The sequence below is a fragment of the Ahaetulla prasina genome, chromosome 2 (genome assembly GCF_028640845.1).
Source record: "Ahaetulla prasina isolate Xishuangbanna chromosome 2, ASM2864084v1, whole genome shotgun sequence".
Lineage (NCBI taxonomy): Eukaryota > Metazoa > Chordata > Lepidosauria > Squamata > Colubridae > Ahaetulla > Ahaetulla prasina.
The window spans coordinates 88682846-88703684 of record NC_080540.1 but is presented as its reverse complement, the minus strand read 5'-3'; the positions used below and the strand labels follow the sequence as shown (position 1 = coordinate 88703684).

Genomic DNA, 20839 nt, shown 5'->3' with positions numbered 1-20839 from the left:
AATCACTCGTCGTCAGAATCCATTTTGGGAAGAGAGCAGCAGCGGAAAGGAGACCATGAACAAACAACTCAGGACGATTGCACAGGTTCTCATAGGGATAACGGCGGCAACATCCGAGAACCGTACCAAGAAAGCCCCTGCCTAAACGCTTTGCTTACCATCAACCGAGCTCTCCCTGCAGATGCAATAAACCAGACGGGCCCGGGACGCTGCCATACAAGAGCCAGGCAAAGCTAAACCGCAGCCGGCGGGCTCCGCCTTGGCCTCCGCGCGTCTCCTGCGGAAAGCGCCGCCGCAGAGCAGGAGAAAGAAGAAAAAGAAGAAGGGCGGCCGAGCTTACAGCAGGAGCAGCAAAAGCAACAGCGGCTTCTCCGCTGCAACGAACGGGCGTCCCTCTAAGGGGCGCAAGTCAAAAGCTTGCGGGCGGCGGCGTGACGGTTCAAAACCCAAAACGGAGCCGCTGTTTAGTTGGGTTTGGCTGGGGCGGAAGTCGGAGTCGGCGAGCCCGGGGCGGAGTAAAAACTCCCGCGATTCCCCCCCAAAGCGTCACACCATCTTCACGTCTACCGCGGACCCGGCGTGGTCACGTGAGAGGAGAAAGCAAGTTCAATCAGATGACCTGTCACAGGAAGGGGCCAAAATGGAAAGCCGGTGAAAAAGGAGAAAAGGCAACGGGATTAATGGTGGAGGTGGGTCTGGCTTTGGCTCGCAAAGAGGCTTGTGGGAAGCTTGATAAGGGTGCGTGCCGGGACCGGCTTATCGGAGGATGGGGGGGGGGGGGGCGGGGGGCATGAGGACTACAGGCTTGGTTTGCGTGCATGCATGCGGAATACAAGCGAGGCTGCTTTTCTTAGGTGGCTTTTATTTCGCTGATGCGGCCAAGCATTCGGTGGCCCCGAAGCAGGGGAGTGTTCGGGCTTTCTCCCAGCTGTGCGGAGGCCCACAAGGCTGCCACAGCCCGGGGTGGGGGGTGGGCGGGCAGGTGGAGGCTGGGGAGTGGGTCGTCTGGCAAATCTCAGCTGAGAAAACATGAAGTTTATGTGAAAAGCGTTATGCTTTTTTTTTTATCTGGGAAAATATCCTTTAACCATGGAAAGAGCATTTGTTAAAAAGTGAAACCAAGCAAGTGAAAGGGATTGGGTGTTGTTGTTTTTCCTCGCTCTATTGAATTTGAGTAGTTTTTTTACAGCTGGACCACCAGCTGGAAACTGTATGGATCTCCTTGTGTTAGGAAAGGGGTAAAAATGAGACATTTCCATTATGATGTCTAAATAAATACCGTGCTCAGAATGATGTTGAATGCGCGTTAGAATAATTGCCATTGGAATAGTTCTGAGTAAAGGAACAGGAAAAAGAAAAATGCAGTGTATGAACACTGTACAAATATCTTTATTGGAGTAGGTGTGGTTTAGATAATGACTCTGTGTGCATGTGTAGGTAGGTATGTTTGTGTGTAAAATACGTTTCTGCAATGAAGTTCTTCCTGTTTAGGGAAATGATCTGGAGGCAACTTACAAAATGCTTCAAAGCTAGAACTATTAGTTGCTTCTACAATCCCTGGTAAATAGAGACTTTCAGGAATGCTACATTAGCCAAAGTAGGATGCAGGAACAATGAAGAACAACCAAGACTCTCAAATAGCTGTCTCCAACCTGATGTTCTCCAGATATGTGTCAACACTAAAGAGATAGCCCTCACTTAACAACTGGAATTTTCTAGCTAAGTGACATCACAAAATGTGACATTGTGTGACTGCATCGTTTAGCGAGGGCAGTTCCAGCACTTCTAGTTAATGTTATTAAGCAAATCCTGCACCTTTGTTGAGCGTGAGATGACAACAACACCGTTTGCAACCTTCTGCCGGCTTCGTCATTGACTTTGCTTGTCAGAAGCTGGTAATGACGGTCGCAAATGGTGATTGTGTGACCATAGGATGTTGCAGCATTGTAACTGTAAGCATGTCACTGAGTGCCTGGATTATAATCACTTGACTGTGAAAATTGATCCTAAGTATCACTTTTGTTCAACGATGTTGTGAATTTGAACAATCAGTGAATGAGTGGCTGTTAAGTGAGGACCAGTCCAGGACTTTCCAGAGTTTAAACACATCTGGAAAACAGAAGGATAGGTTGGAGCCTAATATAATATCCTCTCTATTTGTGAAAATACATCAGTTTGTAATTCACTTCAGCATTTTGGTCTTTATCTACGGCTTCCCATAACAGTGACCATCTTTAGGAGGCAATAATCAAATAAGGTAAACCATAGCATCTGTCTTTTGCACTACTGTTACATTATTATCATTAATATAGGAGCAGGAAACTTTTGAGGACTATTAATTCTAAAACTATACTATATGTTTTAAATACTCTATCCATGCCAAAGAGAAGTTTTCTGTAGTTTAGTTGGTGTTTGAATGAAAAGTACTCACTGCTGTGTTTTAAATTGCGGTCAGAAAAGGACAAGAACATAGGTCACCCTTGATCTCTGAAGGTTCCTTTTGTTTTGATAACATTTCTCCTATCTAAGGTTGTAAATGTCTGGTATTTTTCCAAGTTCTACCTTCTTTAGCAGGTTTTTTTTCCTTTTTCTTTGTTTGCTCTTTAGGATAGAATTAGCCTTTTATGTTTCCTGCTGTTGTGTAATCTCTCTCTATATATTATTTACAGAAATTATAGGGTGACATTAATTTCACCCTATAGGGTGACATTAGGCATCCAGGTGCGTAGGAGTATAACAAAAATCTTGTCTCAGTGTTCTTTTAGTTCATTTCTTATGTTTCTAGTGGGCTAGGAGGATTACGTGATTCAGTTGTTGCTGGATAACTATCTGTACTCAGATTTGCTGGAGAGTTTTCTTACCCTGCCTGGCAAAATAAATACTTTTGCCATGTACTAGAAGTGATCAGTGCTGCTTGCTTACTAGATGTTATAAATTGTTTTAGGGTCATTTCCGATCATTTAAAGAAATAGTTGACATTAAGAAGCTCAGTTTCATTGTATATTTGAAAATAAAGGAAACTCCCTATGATTGAGCAATTTGGGGATGAATTCTGTGACAAAGCTGGTTCCCCACATGCCTATATTCTAAAAACACATTTATGAGAAGATGGGTTTTGGTAAAAGTTTCAGATATTGTTGCAGAAAGTTACACAAAAGACAATGCCTGTGGGTGTTATATTTAAATTCCTACAATAGTGCTTTATCTCTACACAGTGAAAAGATATCAGTCCGCCAATTCCAAAATTTTACAGCCCAGCAAAGAAGATCAGAAGGTTTAATCAAAATTTCAGTACAAACAATTCTTTGTCATATAATCTAAAATTGTAAAGATCAACATTTCAGCCTAAAGCAATAACTGTTTGTTACTATTTGATTCTATTTGATACTAATTGCTTCATCTTATTAAGCAAATGCCAGCTCATAGACCCATATGCTTCCAAATGGATTAAATGGTGCCTACATTTCTTTAGCATTCTTTATCCGTATAACTGTTAGAAGAAAATTCTGGTCTGCTCTGGGGCCAGGTAAGTGAACAGAGGACACCTATTTGAAGTGGAAGTTGAATTTGTTCGACAGCAGATAAAACCACACAGTTATGCTCTTGAAGATGGCCATGTTTTGAAAGCAAGTTTTGAAAATATTTATAGGAAAGTCTAGGGCCTGCTAGAGCTGTGGAGGTGATTTGCCTAGAAGGTTTGTGCTGGGTCTGAAAAGTGCCAACTTTTACCCACAGGGTGAGAATAGTCTTTGTATCTTTTGTGTCTTTTGGTGTCAGTTTTGGGTGACAGGTCTACATGTGGAGACTCTTTAGCACGTGCAAAAGAATTCCATGTCTTGAGGGGATTTTTTTAAGAATAGAATAGAATAGAACTCAACACATGGCACCTGGGGAGATTACAGCACCCAGCAAGATTCAACCAAGCTTGGGAATCAGAAGACACTATAAAGTTAGCCCTGGGAGTCTGACAACGAATCAGAATACGTTTCTTACATAGGAACAGGAAGCTCCCAGGCAGGGCTCAAGACAGGATATAAATCTCTCTCTCTCTCACCCATGTGCTTTTTTTTTTGCCCAGGATGTCAAACCATATGGTCATGTCCACCATTAAATCATCTTTCCAAGCAGTCTTCATTTTTCCAGTGTCTTTCTTCCCACTTGGAACTGAACCCAGATGGACATTTCTTCCAACACAGCCGTGGAAAAACTTCTTGTTAGAGCCTTAGTGTAATTTTTCTATAGTTCATAGAAGGATTTTTATTCAAACTACAAGTTATTGCAAATACCATAGACTAAGTTCATAAGAACATGACTAATAGCAATATCTACTTGGGTGGGGGTGGAGGGGAGATAAAAGGGGGCAAATGACTAAGGTACCTGTGCACTGAAATGATGTCCTTTTTATATCTGTATCATATTCTCACACACATGTACTCTCACACACCTGAATGTGCATCCAGTGTGCTCCAGAGATTAGAATCTGGTCAGTTGAAGACTGAAAGAAGACCATGGCTATGAATAAATATATTTGGCCTAAATGCCATTATGTCTCCACAGGATTGATTCCTCTTATGCCATCTGCCAATTTCAGTCTTCATGGTCTCAAATATATTTGGAGAAATTCTCATTGTGAGCGTTTCTTCATCTTCTGGAATTTACCTTAGATAAAAAAAATAATCAGAAAAAAGCTTATAGGCATTGGATATCAACGCGAAACTATTCTTATCTCAGAGAACAAAAGAGAACAAATAGTACATGATTTTGCCAATCAGCAAACATTATCCTTTAGAGCCAGATTTAACATCTTATCCTCAGTAGGTAAACAATATGAAAAATATCGAGCCTGTAGCTTGTTGAACTTGTTCATGTGACTCCTGTTAAATTCATCCATTCGTGCTACATAGTTTCTGCTTTAATGACTGTTTAAGAAGGCTAATTTATTATTCTTTTTATTACACGTTCCAGGTTAGTTTAACACATTTCATGTTAACTATCTTTTGTCAAGAAAAAAAAACTTGTGACGCAGAATGTTGGAACATTTTGTATAGCAGCCATCAGTATCTGCTGACAAAATGAACCCAGATTCTGTTGCGTAATAGGCTCATTTTGGCTTCTTTAAACGAATTTTATGTTGGTATTTAAATATCATTTTATCTTTGTAGGAGTCAGGATGGGGTGATTGGTTGTTTCTCTTTGTTACTGATCTTTGCTCAAACTAAATAAATTTGATGTACATTCTCCTTTTTTATTTTTGTTGTTGGGATTATGGACAAACAGGGGCTGGCCTTTTTAACTGTTCCCAAATTCAAATGTTACAGTGGATCAAGCTTGGCAGTATGAAATTATTTCCCCTCAGCAATCTTTTAGTAAAGAGACCGTCGCTTTGTTTATCATCCCAAAATATAATGGGATTAAATTATAGAAAGTCTGTGTACTATCTATTTTTTTAAAAAAATTTGGTTCCTTCTCTCCAGGGGTTCCTGAAAACATTGAAAACCTGACTTTGTTCTTAGGACTGGGATTGATGTTTATTATTCATTCAGTGGCCCCTGTTTTGTTTTGTTGGTTCTCCATTAGATTATTATAGTCTGGGCTGTCAGTGTGATTCAATGTTTTTAACCGTTTTTAATTTTTTTTCCTAGTTCTGTAGGCTGCCCAGAATCCATTGGAGTTGAATAACCAATAAGTTTAAATAAATAAATAAAATGTTGTTCCGTGAAATAGTCAATATTTATTTATACATGAAAACTATCTTTGCTTGAACTATAGAACATGTAGCCTTTCCCCCCAAAGCTAGCCCAATTGTTCAGGTTTTCCAAATTTGTCTTAGAAGAGAAAATGGCTAATTCTTTATGATTAATTTCATCACCTCTTTCCCAAAACAGAATAGTAGCAAGCTCTTAATAGCTTGAAGATTCATTTTTGTCAATCAATTGGAGTCTCACTAATTTAATGCTGAACTAAGCAATGCTTATTTAGCTGACAGCTGACTGTCTGTGATTATCTTATTGAAATATTACAGAAAAATAATATCAGCACATCCTTGGAATGTCCTAAAGACCTCAGGTGTTTTTAATTTGATACAGTTATTAAATGTGAATAGATAATACTGGAAGAAATATGTAACTAGATCTGAAGTCAAGTTTCAAAACATCCTAACTTTCTAGCAAGGCCTCTGTTTTCCAAGAACAGTCAGAAGATCTTCCACGTGTGTCCAGTTTCTTGTATTAAAATGTCTTATCTATGGAGATTCTCAGTCACCCAGGTCATGGTTGTCTCAAACGTGCTTTTTTCAAGAGGCAACTGGACTTTCTGGTTTTTCTTTGAAGGCGTTTCGCTTCTCATCCAAGAAGCTTCAAGAAGTCAGAGCTGAAGAAGCTTCTTGGATGAGAAACGTCTTCAAAGAAAAACCAGAAAGTCCAGTTGCCTCTTGAAAAAAGCACCTTTGGAATTAAGATGTTTTGCAATCCGAAAATAGCATTCAGTCAGTAGGTCAGAAGAATTGATGTTAACAATATAGCTCTGAAGGAGTGTCCATGCATCTCTTCTGAATTTGCGAATATAGCAAATTCAAATCTGAATTCAAGGTAGCAATAGCCCTTAGACTTATATACCGCTTCACAGTGCTTTACAGCCTTCTCTAAGGGGGTTACAGAGTCAGCATATTGCCTCCAAACAATCTGGGTCCTCATTTTACCGACCGCGGAAAGATGGAAAGCAGAGATGGAAATAGTTTCTCTTCCAGTTTATTCTCAAGCTTTTTCTATGAACATAAATTGGAAAAATTAATATAAAATTTATTTATTTATTTTATTTGTCACAACAGTATATATAAGCATAAGCATGAAATAACTATACAATCTATAAGCATATATATAAGCATAAGTATGTAATAACTACAAAATTGGATACAATCAAAGGGAACATTAGGACAGGAACGGTAGGCACACTGGTGCTCTTATGCATGCCCCTTACAGACCTCTTAGGAATGGGGTGAGGTCAATTCTGGTTAATTAGTGTTGGGTTCATACTGTAGCTACCATAAATGCATGCTTTTGAGAAACTGGTGTTCATGGAAGAAATAACACACATTTAGTAACTGTTCCTACTTTTCTTAATTACTATTTTTGAAGAACAGTTTATGTATAATGCTGGGTCAGGATCTTTCATGTCACAGTTGCTGAACAAGGCAAATGACTTAATTCATAAAGTACTCTGTGCTTAACATTATATCTGAATGAGAGCTAGCTTCCTGCTAAGGTCATTGTGAACCAGATGGCATATATAAGTACAATATGATCTGTTCATACAGCACCCAAATTGTTCTAAGTAGAGTTTTGCAGTTTACAGCTCCCTAAAAACAGAATCAATAACGATGATAAAATATGACATATGATAAAAATATGCCAAGGAAAGCCATAAAGTTAAAAAATTAAATCCAAGACAAAAAGTATTTCGTTTCTATCACAGTCAATATTTGTGCTTCTTAGTTTTATTTCTTTGGCTAGACAAAAAGTTGATCTGAGCAATATATCTTCCTTTTGTACAGATTTTCCTGAGAGAAAGCTTTTTCGCAACAAGGAAATGTATTTTTATTCATCATTTGTACACCACCCGTCACCTCAATGACTCTGGACTACTCACAATAAAAAAAAAACATATGGTATAAAAGCATAAATAAGAACAATGTTAAAAGGATTTAAAAGGTAGGGTTACAGTATTAAAAGTTTAAAAATTAACGAGGTAAAGAGAATACTCTCAGGAGACCAACCGTGCCAGGGTTGCATATCACATTTTTTACTTCCATGCCATTTGGCAGACACGGATCTTAACATTCTTTCTGAAGGCCAGAAGAGTGGGGGCCTGCCTCACGTCTGGAGGTTGAGACTTTCTTCCTGGATCCTGCCAGTTAAACAATGGGATCTGCAACATACCCTCCCTGTCTGAGAATTGGACAATATAATTGACATTAAAAGTTGAATGAGCTGTTTAACACTGAAAGCAATGAATGCTGAATCAAGTAAAAATCACTGCAAAATGATCAAAATTAGTTTGGTCTCACACTGTATCTGAGTCAGCGTCCATGAAAGGAGACGAGTGAAAAGTTTTGTCATAATTTTGGTTGGAGAATTCTTTTTTTTTTTTAAATTCCTAGAATCTGAGAGTCACTGTTTTTCATCTAGTTTATTCTTCTTCATTGTGGTCTTCAAGGCTTAAGCTACAGCTTCTTATGATTGGCTACCAGCCTGGCCTTACTGTCTAGCTATTCTGGGATTTAATGTCTAATCATACTTCAAAGAGACATCACCTGAACTAATTGATAGAAAGCTATCTATCTTGATCTCTTTTCTGAGTACAGAATGGCTGGGGAGAATTGGACAGAAATGCAAAAGGACAAAAAATCTGTGTCGATACTGTTCGAGGTAGTGGTCGTAGGTGAATGAATTTCAGAGAGGCTATTTCTTGCCTGCGGGGAGAAAGTGTGGGTGTTTTGGACTTTGAAAGGGTTACACTTTGACTTGGTAATTATAATAAAGTGCTGATCCCAAAGCGTTTCTCTGATCTGGAGTTTTCCTTTAAATATGCTCCTGTTGCAACTCTTTGTTTAGGTCAGAAGGTGTGGCACTCTACATATATAATTATCTCTGCCAGAATTTGTTCCATTGATAGAAGCAGGACACTTGTGCTACAGCCATGGTCCATCTAGAGAAATTTTGTGTAATTGAGGCCACAAAACCCCAGGTGGGAAATGTTGAGTTAGTAAATGCTACGGTTACTAATACTGCTTTTCCCGCAGTCACAATGTCCACAAAGAGGTTGTGTAATGAAGACTACAATGATTACAGTTCAACAGATGTGACTCCCGATGGCAGTTTCCCAGATGGCTTGAACAATATTTCCAGTCCATCATCCTACCAACGATTTGGAGAAACAAATGGAACAACGTAAGTGGTTTTATTCTTCATTAGAATCCGTCTGCATCTAAATGCAAAGGCTAATTAATTTAACCTTAAGAGAAAAGTGTGCAGGCATCATGTCAGGGGCCATCCAGATTACAGATAAAAAAACTAAAGCAGTGTGCATTCAAGATAAATTTATTGAATTTACTGGGAATACAGCGTGCAGACTTCTATCCTGATTACAAATGGCTTCATTATGAATTACTTAACATGTCAGATTTTTAAAGTCAATTTTTTTCTGGTCTCTGACTGCTTCAGTTAATTATGACTTGCCAGCTGCCCCATTTCAAAGATTTGTATCCATTGTTAGTATTTTCCCCAAACTATTCTGAAAATGGAAATCTGCTCTTTGCTCAAGATGTCAAAGACAGAAATCACCATAAAATGATAGCCCATTTTACGACTTTGCTTTTGGGAGAAATTATGACATTTTGACACTTTACATTAATTTAATTTGTATCTGTGATTTTACTAGTATGATATTATTTGAAAGTTTGTGTTGGCATCTTTTCAAAACCTCAAAAGAGGTTTTGTGTTATCAAATGAATTACTAGATCTGCTGAGGCTAAAGAACTATCTTGACCCATATGTGGACATAGGATTAAGACTATGTTAACAGTTGATAAAGCAGCTGCTTGCTTTCTGTAAAATAGGTGTCTGGCTGCTGCCATATATGCTGAAATTAACATAACATACTTATATAGGGCACCCCTCCCACATCTCCAAAGGAAGTGCAGTCTTTCAGCTTCAGCTTTCATTTCTTTTGCCCTAATCCAGGAATGGAAAAATTTCAGAACCACCAAATGTTGCTAAACTTCAGCACCTGAAATCCTTTACTTTATATTAATAAGTGGGACAACTTGCCTACAGAAGTTGTGAATGTTCCAACACTGGAAATTTAAAAGAAGATGTTGGATAACCATTTGTCTGAAGTGGTGTAGGGGGTTGGACTAGAAGACCTCCAAGGTCCCTTCCAACTCTATTATTATTATTATTATTATTATTATTATTATTATTATTATTATTATTATTATTATTATTATTATTATTATTATTATTATTATTATTATATATGCTTCATGGACTTCTAGAATTGTAGTCCACAACATTTGGAAGAGTAGAAGTTTTACATCTCTAATGTTGAAGAAATAGCAGTGGGTTCTTTGGAATACTTAATCTCTTTGTATTGTTTTTTTTTTCTTCAGATGGTACCAAACCTTAATACATCTCTTGAAAGGAAACATTGGCACTGGCCTGTTAGGACTTCCGTTAGCAATCAAAAATGCTGGTAGTGTGGTAAGAATTTTGCATTTCGTTGGTTTCAGTTGCTGGGATCAAATGGCTATTCTTTGAGAAGAAGACCTGTCTTGCAAGTTTCATTACATTATTTCTTGCTTGTTTACCTGTTGTTGGCAGGTAAATTTTGTTCTGAAGAAAAAATGAGGATCTCTTCTGATCTTTCTCTAAGCTATCATTTCTAAACTAACTGTTCCTGTTGCAAAGCCTTGCAACATAATTTTTAGTAATTGACAGTTTGCAAGCTTAATTTTTGGTGGACCTGTATCAAGAGAAGAATAATCAAGATGCTAAAGATAAAGTAAAATAGTCTTTCCCTCAATTACTGGTATTTTTTCTACTACTGCATGGAAATTTGCCACATATCTCTATATATTTTTAAAAGCCCTTGTAACTGGGGAGAAAGAGAGGCAATAAAATAATTAATATTCCCGTTAAATGAAAATTTGTTATGAGAAGTGGCCCCTTACTGCTTTTAAAATAATTACAGCATCCATGATACATGCTAGAGCAGAGAAAACATATCGTAAGTTTGCTTACATTGAAAAAAGAGGAGTTCAAACACATACCTCTGTCCCATTTTCTAGCAATTTGAATAAGCGCCACAGCACCCATCTAAGCTAGAGTATTTTTAGTGTCCTCCTCATGTTGTTCTATTGATAAACCATCTAACATTAGGGAAGTGCATGTTTGTACATCAGATAATATTCACTCAACTCAGCCTGTGTAATATATTTACTTTCTGTTCTTTGAAATAATTACCTAGGTTATTAAGTATGTAGGTTGTACTAACAAAAAACATATCCTCAAGTATGTGGACATCCTGTACCCTAACATTTTAAACATGTTCCATAAACTAAATATGACTCTAATTTGAGCATTTGAACTCTTCCAGCAATTCAAAGTTTTTCAGAAACCTGCCCTCAAGATTAGGAATTGAATTAGGTTATATCAAAATAGTTCTAATGTCATGTATATGGTATACTGAAGAACTAAATTAGCTACAAACCCAGTACTAATTATATTATTTTGACATCCTCAGCACATGTGAATGTAGGTAACTGAAGAGAGCCAAGGAGATGGTTTTGAAGAAGCGAAGCAGAGACAGTGATTGTAAAAGCATGCTTTAAGGCCGAGAAACAGAGAAAACACACAATAAAAGCCAGACCTGATGTGGAAGAAGACTGATCAGTTCTCTATTAGTCCTCCCCTTGATTCTTAGACTAATGTACAAGAGGGGGGAAATCTCAGTCAGCTTTCAAGCTTATTGTGGCCTTTATCAATAAAATTAAATTCCAGTCAGACTTGCAGAGTCTGTTTCCTGACTTGGCCCACCTCAAAGGGCTAACATTAATCTTACTCCTTTCTCATGCTTTCTCTGTTTCTAAAGCATTTTTTTATAATAGTAATAAGATGACATCAGGATGGCAATAATACAAGCCAAGCTATTATGAAAAAGAGATGACAAAAAAGTGAATGGCTTGTGTCAGCATGGAAATAAAGATTCAAAGTGAATTACAGGATCGAGAGGAAGTAGCTAAGAGAGAGGGAAAGCCAAACAATCGAATAATATGGAGAAGTCTGCTTGAAAGAGGAAGAAATGAAACCAGTGAAACATCTCCTCAGTAATCTTCTGGAGGAGTGAGTGGATTATCAACATGATAAATAACAGAAAAATGCTAGAACAATTGTTTAAGGACCAGAAAATAAATGAAAACAGAAGCTTATTGCAGTATAACATAACTTTCTGGCACCTGAAAGACTATGTTATTTATTTAAATGTTTGGGGGGCGCCACTATTTTTGAACAGATGCACAAAGAGTTGCAGTGAATTAGGGATGTTTGTAGCTTTATGTATCTGATAGAGTAAATTATTGTTCATTTAAACTGATGCTGTAACCAACCTGTCTTTAAGGAGCTACAAGTTTCTTCATTGTCCATTGCCTTTTTGGTGGTTCTGTCGTATTTATTAAAGATAGGTTTCAGGAAAAAATAAGCTGAAAAAAGAGTTTCAAAGGAACTAACAGAGTATTAATAAGATGAACATACTGAGTGCTAATGGAAACTATGCAAAAGAAACAGCAGAAATATGTTTCATATTTATTTAATTTACATTTTCTAGACTGGCACACAATTGTCTTTTGATAGTTTATATTATGCATTTCCCACAAAACTATGCATTAATAAAAACTTAACACAAGGATGCTTTAAGTTGGAAAAATTTGGTTGTAAAGTTGTTAGTCAAAGTGTATAAAATTTGTATCGAAAGAAACAATATATTTTCACATATGCATTTTATGCAACTTTTTTTAAAAGGTTAGAAATTGGAGAGAGGAAATGAAAAACTGAGACGAATAAACTTAATTAATTCACCAATCCTTTGCAGGGTATAGAATTGTTAAATTAGACACATATCCACAAACAAATCAATGCATCTTCAGACAGAATTCATACTTTGTGATAAGCCAGATAGAGGTTTGTTTGTTTCTGGCTTAATATGCTACAAACAGCTGTCTAAATAGAATAGAATTTTATTGGCCAAGTGTGATTGGACACACAAAGAATTTGTTTTGGTGCATATAAGGTGTATGGTGTACATAAAAGAAAAAGGAAAAAGGAAAAAAAAATACATGTAGCTTATTTAGGAAGATATATTTAAAATATCATGACATAGTGCCATATGCAACCTAGGTAATAGTAAGATATTAGAACTTTCCATCTTTTCTTTTTGAAGCATATTGGAGAGTACTGTTGCCCATTCTGGTATATAAATATTTGCCTATATTGCTGAGGTTTGATAAATAAGTATGCCTTCAGATCCAGCAGAGTTTAAATATAAATCAGGTTGACCTTGTTCCCTTTTCCTTGTCCTAATTTTAGAAGAATGTTGTCTACCTTAATTGCTCATTGAGTAGCTTCTTCTTGAGATTTAGAAATGTTGTTGGCATAGATGCAAGTAAAGAGATTTGGGGTGAGGAAGTGTTTCTTTCCAGCAATTAGCAATCAGTGGAAGATGTCCCCAACCACATCAGAAGATAGAGGCCTGGATTTTTAGCTTTTGTTGTTCGCATTTTGAGGAATTAACTTATGGCCACAATAATTAGGAAAAAAAGTGATTTACTGTTGAGTTTTGGCAGCAAAATATTGGGAGATTGATGAGACAAAAACTTGTAAGAATTACAAATTAATGCAATTTCACAATTAACAAAACAAATTATAAATACTGTAGTATTTATATGGGTAGATATACCAAAATTCAAAGATCAGATTATCCACCTCTGGGGTGGTTGTTTTTTTGACCCCTCTTTTGAATGATGATTGTTTAAAGACTGGCTGAAAACTGTTCTGTTTTACTAAAAGCCTGCATTTATCTTTTCAATGGCAAGAGTATGTTTTTAATTCTACTCTTCTTTCACTGTTTAGCTGGGTCCCATCTGCTTGCTTGTGATTGGAATCATTGCAGTACATTGCATGGACGTCCTCGTCAAATGTGCTCACCACCTGTGCCAGAAGTAAGAGGAATTATGACAACTGCTATCCATGGAAGAAAATGATTGTGGTTATAAAATAGCTGTTCAATGTTAAATAACATTGACAAAAAAAACTAGATCTTTCAATAAAGAAAGCAAAATATAGAGCAGGGAATAAGCATTAGCTCGTGTTGAAGGCATGAGAATAATTTAATCATGTGGGGGAAGATTATACAATCCTGTTCATTAGCTGTTGGAATGGCTTCAGATTGCACACACTGTTTTCTCAAATGCTAAAATGAATAAACAAAAAACGAGGCTTGAGCCATCCATTTAGTATATATACACTTCATCTGTTTTCAGAGCTATTTCCATCCCTGGGCAAGCACAGAGGTTCCTTGGTGCAGAAATAAAATAGATTTCTATTAAAAAAACCTAGTGATGTTTGGTTTAGAAAGCTAAACTGGGCAATTTTACTTACGGAGCGGGCCCTTTTTGTGGGGCGGGATTGGGTCTCTAAATAATAATGTAATTGCCCAACAAGTCTTATGCTTTTTACGGTGGTGTTCTTTTTTCTTGAAGCATCCTATGGCGTTAGAATTAGAACGACTCATTTTGGAGAACCTGTAATTAATTAAGGCTCAGTTGACCTTGATATTTAAATACTACTAGCACTTTGTTGGATTACATTGTGTCTAAATTATGAATCATCTACCTATAGACCTTAAGTCACCTGAAACCTCAATATGTGCTATTCTAGGACCCTGCCCAGTTTTCCTAATGATCATTTGAAACCACCAGATTGCTGGTTTCCAGATTGTCTTCAATAGCTGCAAAGCAGCAATCTGATCCTTATCAGCTCTTCATCAGATTAATCAGCAGGCTTAAGGAAAAGTGTGCTTCCAGTTTTTCTGTAAGATAGTTGAAAAATAGACTGTATTGCTAATGGCAACAGTATCCCATACTGGTTTCTGACAAGGAAAGAGGAAATCTTAATTGCTTCTTCCTTTTTTCCAGTGACCCAGTTCAGGATTCCTGGTTTCCTATTCCTATTAGCAGAAACATTGGGAAAAGGGTAGGCTAAGCATCTAGAGCAAGGCTGTCAAAAGCAGATGTGTCACACACTGGCCATGCCCATGCTCAGTTTAGCGAAGGGGGAGGAAAATCCCGATACATCACATGACGCTGCCATGATGACGTGAGTTTGACACCCCTGATCTAGAGCAATGCAACAATGCCCCAAATAGCTGTTCTACATCAGAAGGAGTCTGGTAGCAGCCTTTGAAGTGGAACATTCTATTTAAAAAAAAAAACAAGTTTTTATGTCTATGGAGATTCTCAATTAGCCAGGTCATGTTTGTCCCAAAGGTGCTATTTTCTCAAGAGTTGAAAAAGTTTCTTGGATGAGAAGCAAAATGTCTTCAGAGAAAAGCAGGAAAGTACAGTTGCCCCTTGAAAAAAGCATCTTTGGGATAATCATTTATGAGCTGCAGCTGATTTCATCACAAAAGTTTATGCCTGTTAATAAAAATTATTAGCCAGAGAAAGTGCTATCAGATTCTGTTTTTTATGGCCCCCATAGACTAATGCATCTTTCTTCCTACAATGTTTGCCTTTGTTCTGTTTATGTAATATTGAAGATTCTAATATATGCAAAAGTTATCAATTCTTCTATATGGGTAAAAACTTGCTGTATTGATTTTCCTCTGTGCATGAGAGATTTTATTGTCTTATGAAGCAAAATGAAAAAGATCAATGGTCTAGCAGAGAATCAGGCAACATTTGAAGTTTCAAGATCTAAGATGTGTAGATACCTATTCTAAACATTAAACTCCACACTACATGCCTCAGAATATCACAAAAGGAAAATCTGAATTACAGCCACTGCTGTTAAGTGTGCATAAATATTTGAAATTTCTCTCTGGGTTTGTTTTCTTTGTCATTTTTTTCTTTTGTCTTGTCCCATTTTGTCTTTCTTATATTGTTCTTTGGTTTTTTTATATTTTAACAATTGTAAATCACCCAAAGTCATGATTTACAATTATAGAGCTTATAGGGCAGCATACAAATTTAATATATTATTATTATATATTATTATTTTTGTTGATCCTGCACTGCACTGTTTTTTCTTTGTCAAGTGTTGACTGCTTTATTGCAGTCCCATCATTGATGGATTGGGAGAAACATTTCTGATTCAATTGAAACTGGAGATTTTTCTTGGCTATAGCCAATATTTATTGCTTTGTTATTTCTAGTGCTTTCTTAATTTTCTTTGTTTCTAGGTGATATTTCTTGATCAGGTATACTTTGGTCTTCGGGTTCTTCAGCTTTTTTTTCATTCATCTGCTCGAGCTTGCTTGCATCTGGTCATAAAATGCTGATCTTAATTTCCTATATGAACTTCCATTTTGGTAATGCACTGTTTGTTTTTTGTTGATTTTGCATCCAAGGTATTCAATTATAGATGCATCCATGCTATACATTAGTTGATTTTGTTTCTTGCAGTGGGATAGTCCTTATATTTGATATTATAGTGTTGGCATCTTTTAATTCTTGTGCTGTTTCTTTGGAACAGGTTTTAGGGCAAACAAACTTATTCTGCTGTTTTTGTGCTATTCTAGATGCCCATTTATTATTTGTTTCAATTTTTCTTGTTTTATATGGCCTTGGTTCTTTTTGAGGAGAAGGCAGAGGAGAGGGTGCTTGGTTTAGGAATGAAAATAATTTGATACTGGCTTTCTCTACTCTGGCTCTCTCTGGTTTGTGTCTATAGTCTGAGCTACTTCAGCAAGGCTTTGATTTCTTTGCTCTGAATGGACCTTTGCAGTTCTTCCAAAGCTTCTCTGAATACTTTATTTTGTATTATAAATTGATGTTGATCTGTTAGCCTGGTTCTTTTGCTTCTGTTCTGGATACTGGTCTTACAGAACTGGTACATACTTTTCAAATATTCTTTTCTTGATGGACTTGGTTTATAAGAACAGATAATTTCTTTATGTATTTATGATGGGTAAGCAAGTTTTGTTCTAGTAGTCTTGCAGCTGCTGGCCCTAGTTGTTCAGCCAACAGTTCTGAGTCTTGTAGTCCATTTGTTACCAGATGTCCAGGAACTCCCAACACCTAATGTGGTCCTTGTTGACCTTGTTGATGGACGATCTGGTATGGTTTATCTAAATTATGTCTCCCCATATTATTGGAGACACACATTTTTCCTGGCTCATCTAATGACAGCTGTCCAGTGTGGTTGAACCTCTGTCATTGCTCTCATCTTCCTCACAAGCCCCACAACCATGTCAAGGTCATGCCTCACTGACAGAACTTATTATTATGGTTGGTTGCATAATCAGTCAGATTTTTAGATTGGATTTGTTATTTTTATCCACCTGTTCAATCTTTCCCTAGAACCTGGGATTGGGAGATATTGAATGGTGATGTTAAAAGTATTGTTTCAGGAGACAAACTGTTCCGAGTAAAATTGATGTTTAAAATTGACTGATAGGGATTTTGTCAATGTCGATAGTGTTCAAGTAGTGTTCCAGATGTTTTGGGATTCCATCAAAAAGATGCCTATTATTACTGGCATTATCTTTGTTTTCTTTTGCCACAGTTATTCTACTTCTATTTGCAGGTCTTTATATTTTGTGGAGGGTTTTCCCAGTCCTTTCTCTTCTATTCTGCTGTTTCCGGATTCTGTAATATCTACTATCCTGACTTTTTTTTTGTCTTTCTTATTGACGGTTGTTAAGTCTGGGATGTTACATGACAGGTGCCTGTCTGTTTGAATTCTGAAGTTCCAAAACCCATTTGCTTCTTCATTCTCTATTTTTTTGCCTGCATTGTGGTTCCATCAGTTCTTGGTTGCAGGCAAATGGTATTTCTTGTAGATCTTCCAATGCACCATTGTTGCTACTTTGTCATGCTATTGTTTATAGTCAATCTGTATTATCTCCTTGCAGCAGCTAATCTAGGTGGTACGCTTTTTCTTCAGCTTCTTTGCAGAGGTGGCATTTGATGTCTGTTGCTGTCTTTTCAGTTCTGGCTTTATATACTTTATATATGTATTTTTTGGAGTATAAGATGCACTGGAGAATAAGACTAATCTTAGTTTTTGGGGAGGAAAATGGGGGGGGGATGAATTCTGCCTACCAGGTATTCATCAGGCTAGTCGCAGCACATTAATTTGCTTGCTGGTTTTGAGGTTGGGGCTAAGGGGTAAGAAGGCAGCAGCTATTCTGGGTAGCCATTTTGGGCACCGCGTGCAGGGTTACATTCGGAGTATAAGTCACACCCAAATTTACAGCCTCTTGGAGGGAAAAAAGTGCATTTTATACTCTGAAAAATATAGCACATTTATTCTTAAGGCTTGCTCTTGTGCAGCCAGAATTATCCCTTCTTTCTTGTTCTTCAACTTTCCGGCTCTTAGCCATTGTCAGATCTACTTAACTCTTGGCCTGCTATTTTTTTTTACATACTGGCCATGTAATACTTTGCCTTGCCACGTCTCTTTTCTGTTCTTCATTTGGTCTTTCCTGTAGGCCAGTTTGGACTCTCCCATACTCAGTAAGCCTTTATTGTACCCTAGTTTCAGTGCATTTCCTTCACTGTTCTTCAGATATTCTTCCAGTGCCTTTTTAATAAATGTTAACATAGCATTAATTTAACTTATTAATATTTGTTTATTTAGTTTTAGTAATAATTTAGTAAAAAGCAATATATATTTTATAAATGTACAATGAAATATATAAAGCATATACATATAACATAATTTATTGTAATAAAAAATGAAATATAAAATAAATAATTAATAGACATACATTTTAACAAAAAATTGTGTGATTTCTCAGACAGATTTTTAGACTGGATTTGGCATTAAATCCTTCCCAAGGACCTATTATTATCAAACTGAGCTGCTAAGATAGAATTGGCTATGTATAAGAAGTTTTTTATAGCCCTAAATCAGTGCTGCTGTGTTCTTATATTCCCACTGTCAAGATACATTGCAAAACTTTGTTTGTCTCAACAGGTGCCTTTTCAGAAAGCAGATCGATCACTTTTCCTCCTTACTATTCTAAATATCTCTGCTTTTCTTTTCATTTTTTCAAATAGACATCAAAAACCATTTCTGGAATATGGGGATGCGGTGATGTATGCGCTAGAAGGTGGTCCCATTTCATGGCTCAGAACTCATTCTATCTGGGGAAGGTACTTAGCTTAATTATATTTGTGTTGTATCACCTATGGCAGGGGTGTCAAACTCATGGTGTCATGGTGGTGTCATCTGACATATCGGGCCGTTTTTCCCTGCTTTGCTAAACTGGGCATGCGCATGGCCAGCAGGTGATGCATCTGGCTCATGGGCCGGAGTTTGACAGCCCTGATCTATGGTGATCAATTTAAATTGTCCATTAAAATGGAGGTAATTTTTTTTGTTATGCGGGTTGTGAATTTTATGAGTTCCATTTGCAGTACATAGGAAGGACTCAGATTGGGGTAGATTGATTTGGGTCTTTTAAACCAGACAAGATTTCTTTAGGTCAGGTTTCTGCCTCCATTAAGGAGGGTGGGGTCATTCACTCTATTAAATATTACATTTGACTAAACTGAGCCAAATATTTCTTTCCAAATATAACTAATTATGAAGGTCCAAGCTGGGTGAATCTGCAATTGTCTAAACCAGGGGTAGTCAACCTTTTTATACCTACTGCCCACTTTTGTATCTCTGTTAGTAGTAAAATTTTCTAACCACCCACCGGTTCCACAGTAATGCGCTGTGTATCGTTGTCTGCGCATGCCTCTCGCGCATCGTGGATTGGGTTTGGGGGGGGCACCGGCTACCAGCTCTGCTTGTCTGTTACAGCTGGGTGGTATGGGGGGAGATGCGCAAACTATTTTGGGATGAGGCTCTTTTGTTTGCGGTCGCACTAAGCGCCATTTAGTTTCACTTAGGTAACGTGAACTAAACTTATGCGCGGGCGATACAAATAGTATATTTTCAGAAATTTAAATTATCACTGGGAATTTTATGAAAACCTAATGAAAATGTTTTTAAATAATGCTATGAATTTTTTTAAAAAAGTCAATTAAATTAAAAAAAAGGAAAATGCTTCAGTATCGGACAAAACCCTTACCGCCCACCATGAAAGCTGGAACGCCCACTAGTGGGTGGTGGGGACCAGGTTGACTGCCACTGGTCTAAACCATACCGAGCATATTGTTTACAGAATTGAAACCTTGCAGATTGAAGATAATAGTGTAGCATCAGACATATCTAAAAGCTGGCTGGAATTAAAGTAGTTATTAAATAAACAAATTTCCATTTAAAATTTTTATGAAATTTAACTACTGAGAAATCCATTACATTGCAATTTTGGCAAGGTTTTTGAGAGTGGGTCTTACCTATTGAAAAAAATTCATTGAAAAAATAATACTATAGTGGGGGAAATCATTACTACTTTGCCATTATAATCCTCACACGACATGAGTTTGATTTGATTTGAGTCATTCTGTCTCTGGTTGCATTATAAGATGTCATTTTGACAACATATTTTTCATTAAATTTCATTAAATTTTCATTAAAACTGAGCATTATATTTTTAATTGGACTTTCTATCTAGCAATACTTCAGAAGATTGAATTGATGCAACAGGAAGGTTAAATATTTACAACTGTTAATCTTGCGTACTTACAGTATGTTCTGTTTTTTAGGTACCTAGTGGGTTTTTTCTTAATTCTTACTCAGTTGGGATTCTGTTGTGTATATTTTGTATTCCTTGCTGACAATTTCAGACAGGTAAGAACCAACATAATGAAATGTGTTATAATATCTAAAGCAAGTATCGCTAAAAATTCAGGATCATAAGCATTGTTCTAACTTTTATCTTTTTCAAGTAGCTGCTTTCATGCTCTCTCATGTAGCTCTTTCCATGGACCCCTTTCATGTGTTTGGTAAAAGACCGGTGGTGGGATTCAGCCAGTTCACACCACTTCGGGAGAACCGGTTGTTAACTTTCTGAGCAGTTTGGCAAACTGGTTGTTGGGAGAAATCATTAGGGCAGAGAACCAGTTGCTAAATTACTTGAATCCCACCACTTTAAGAGACCCATGGTTGAGTCT

At 37.0% G+C, this 20839-nt stretch overlaps 1 protein-coding gene across 3 annotated transcripts in view; it reads left to right on the top strand.

Moving 5' to 3' along the window:
• The first annotated feature begins 549 nt into the window (after nucleotides 1-549).
• LOC131189578 (proton-coupled amino acid transporter 1-like) overlaps nucleotides 550-20839 on the top strand; it is a 32884-nt gene continuing 12594 nt past the window's right edge. Inside the window, exons 1-7 of one of the 3 annotated variants that reach the window (XM_058165761.1) lie at nucleotides 605-689; nucleotides 7550-7706; nucleotides 8798-8945; nucleotides 10166-10256; nucleotides 13680-13768; nucleotides 18833-18928; nucleotides 20432-20516. In XM_058165761.1, the coding sequence (XP_058021744.1) occupies nucleotides 8803-8945; nucleotides 10166-10256; nucleotides 13680-13768; nucleotides 18833-18928; nucleotides 20432-20516 (504 nt within the window). In that variant the 5' untranslated portion in view covers nucleotides 605-689; nucleotides 7550-7706; nucleotides 8798-8802. The other 2 variants (XM_058165760.1, XM_058165759.1) reach the window with 2 other exon arrangements.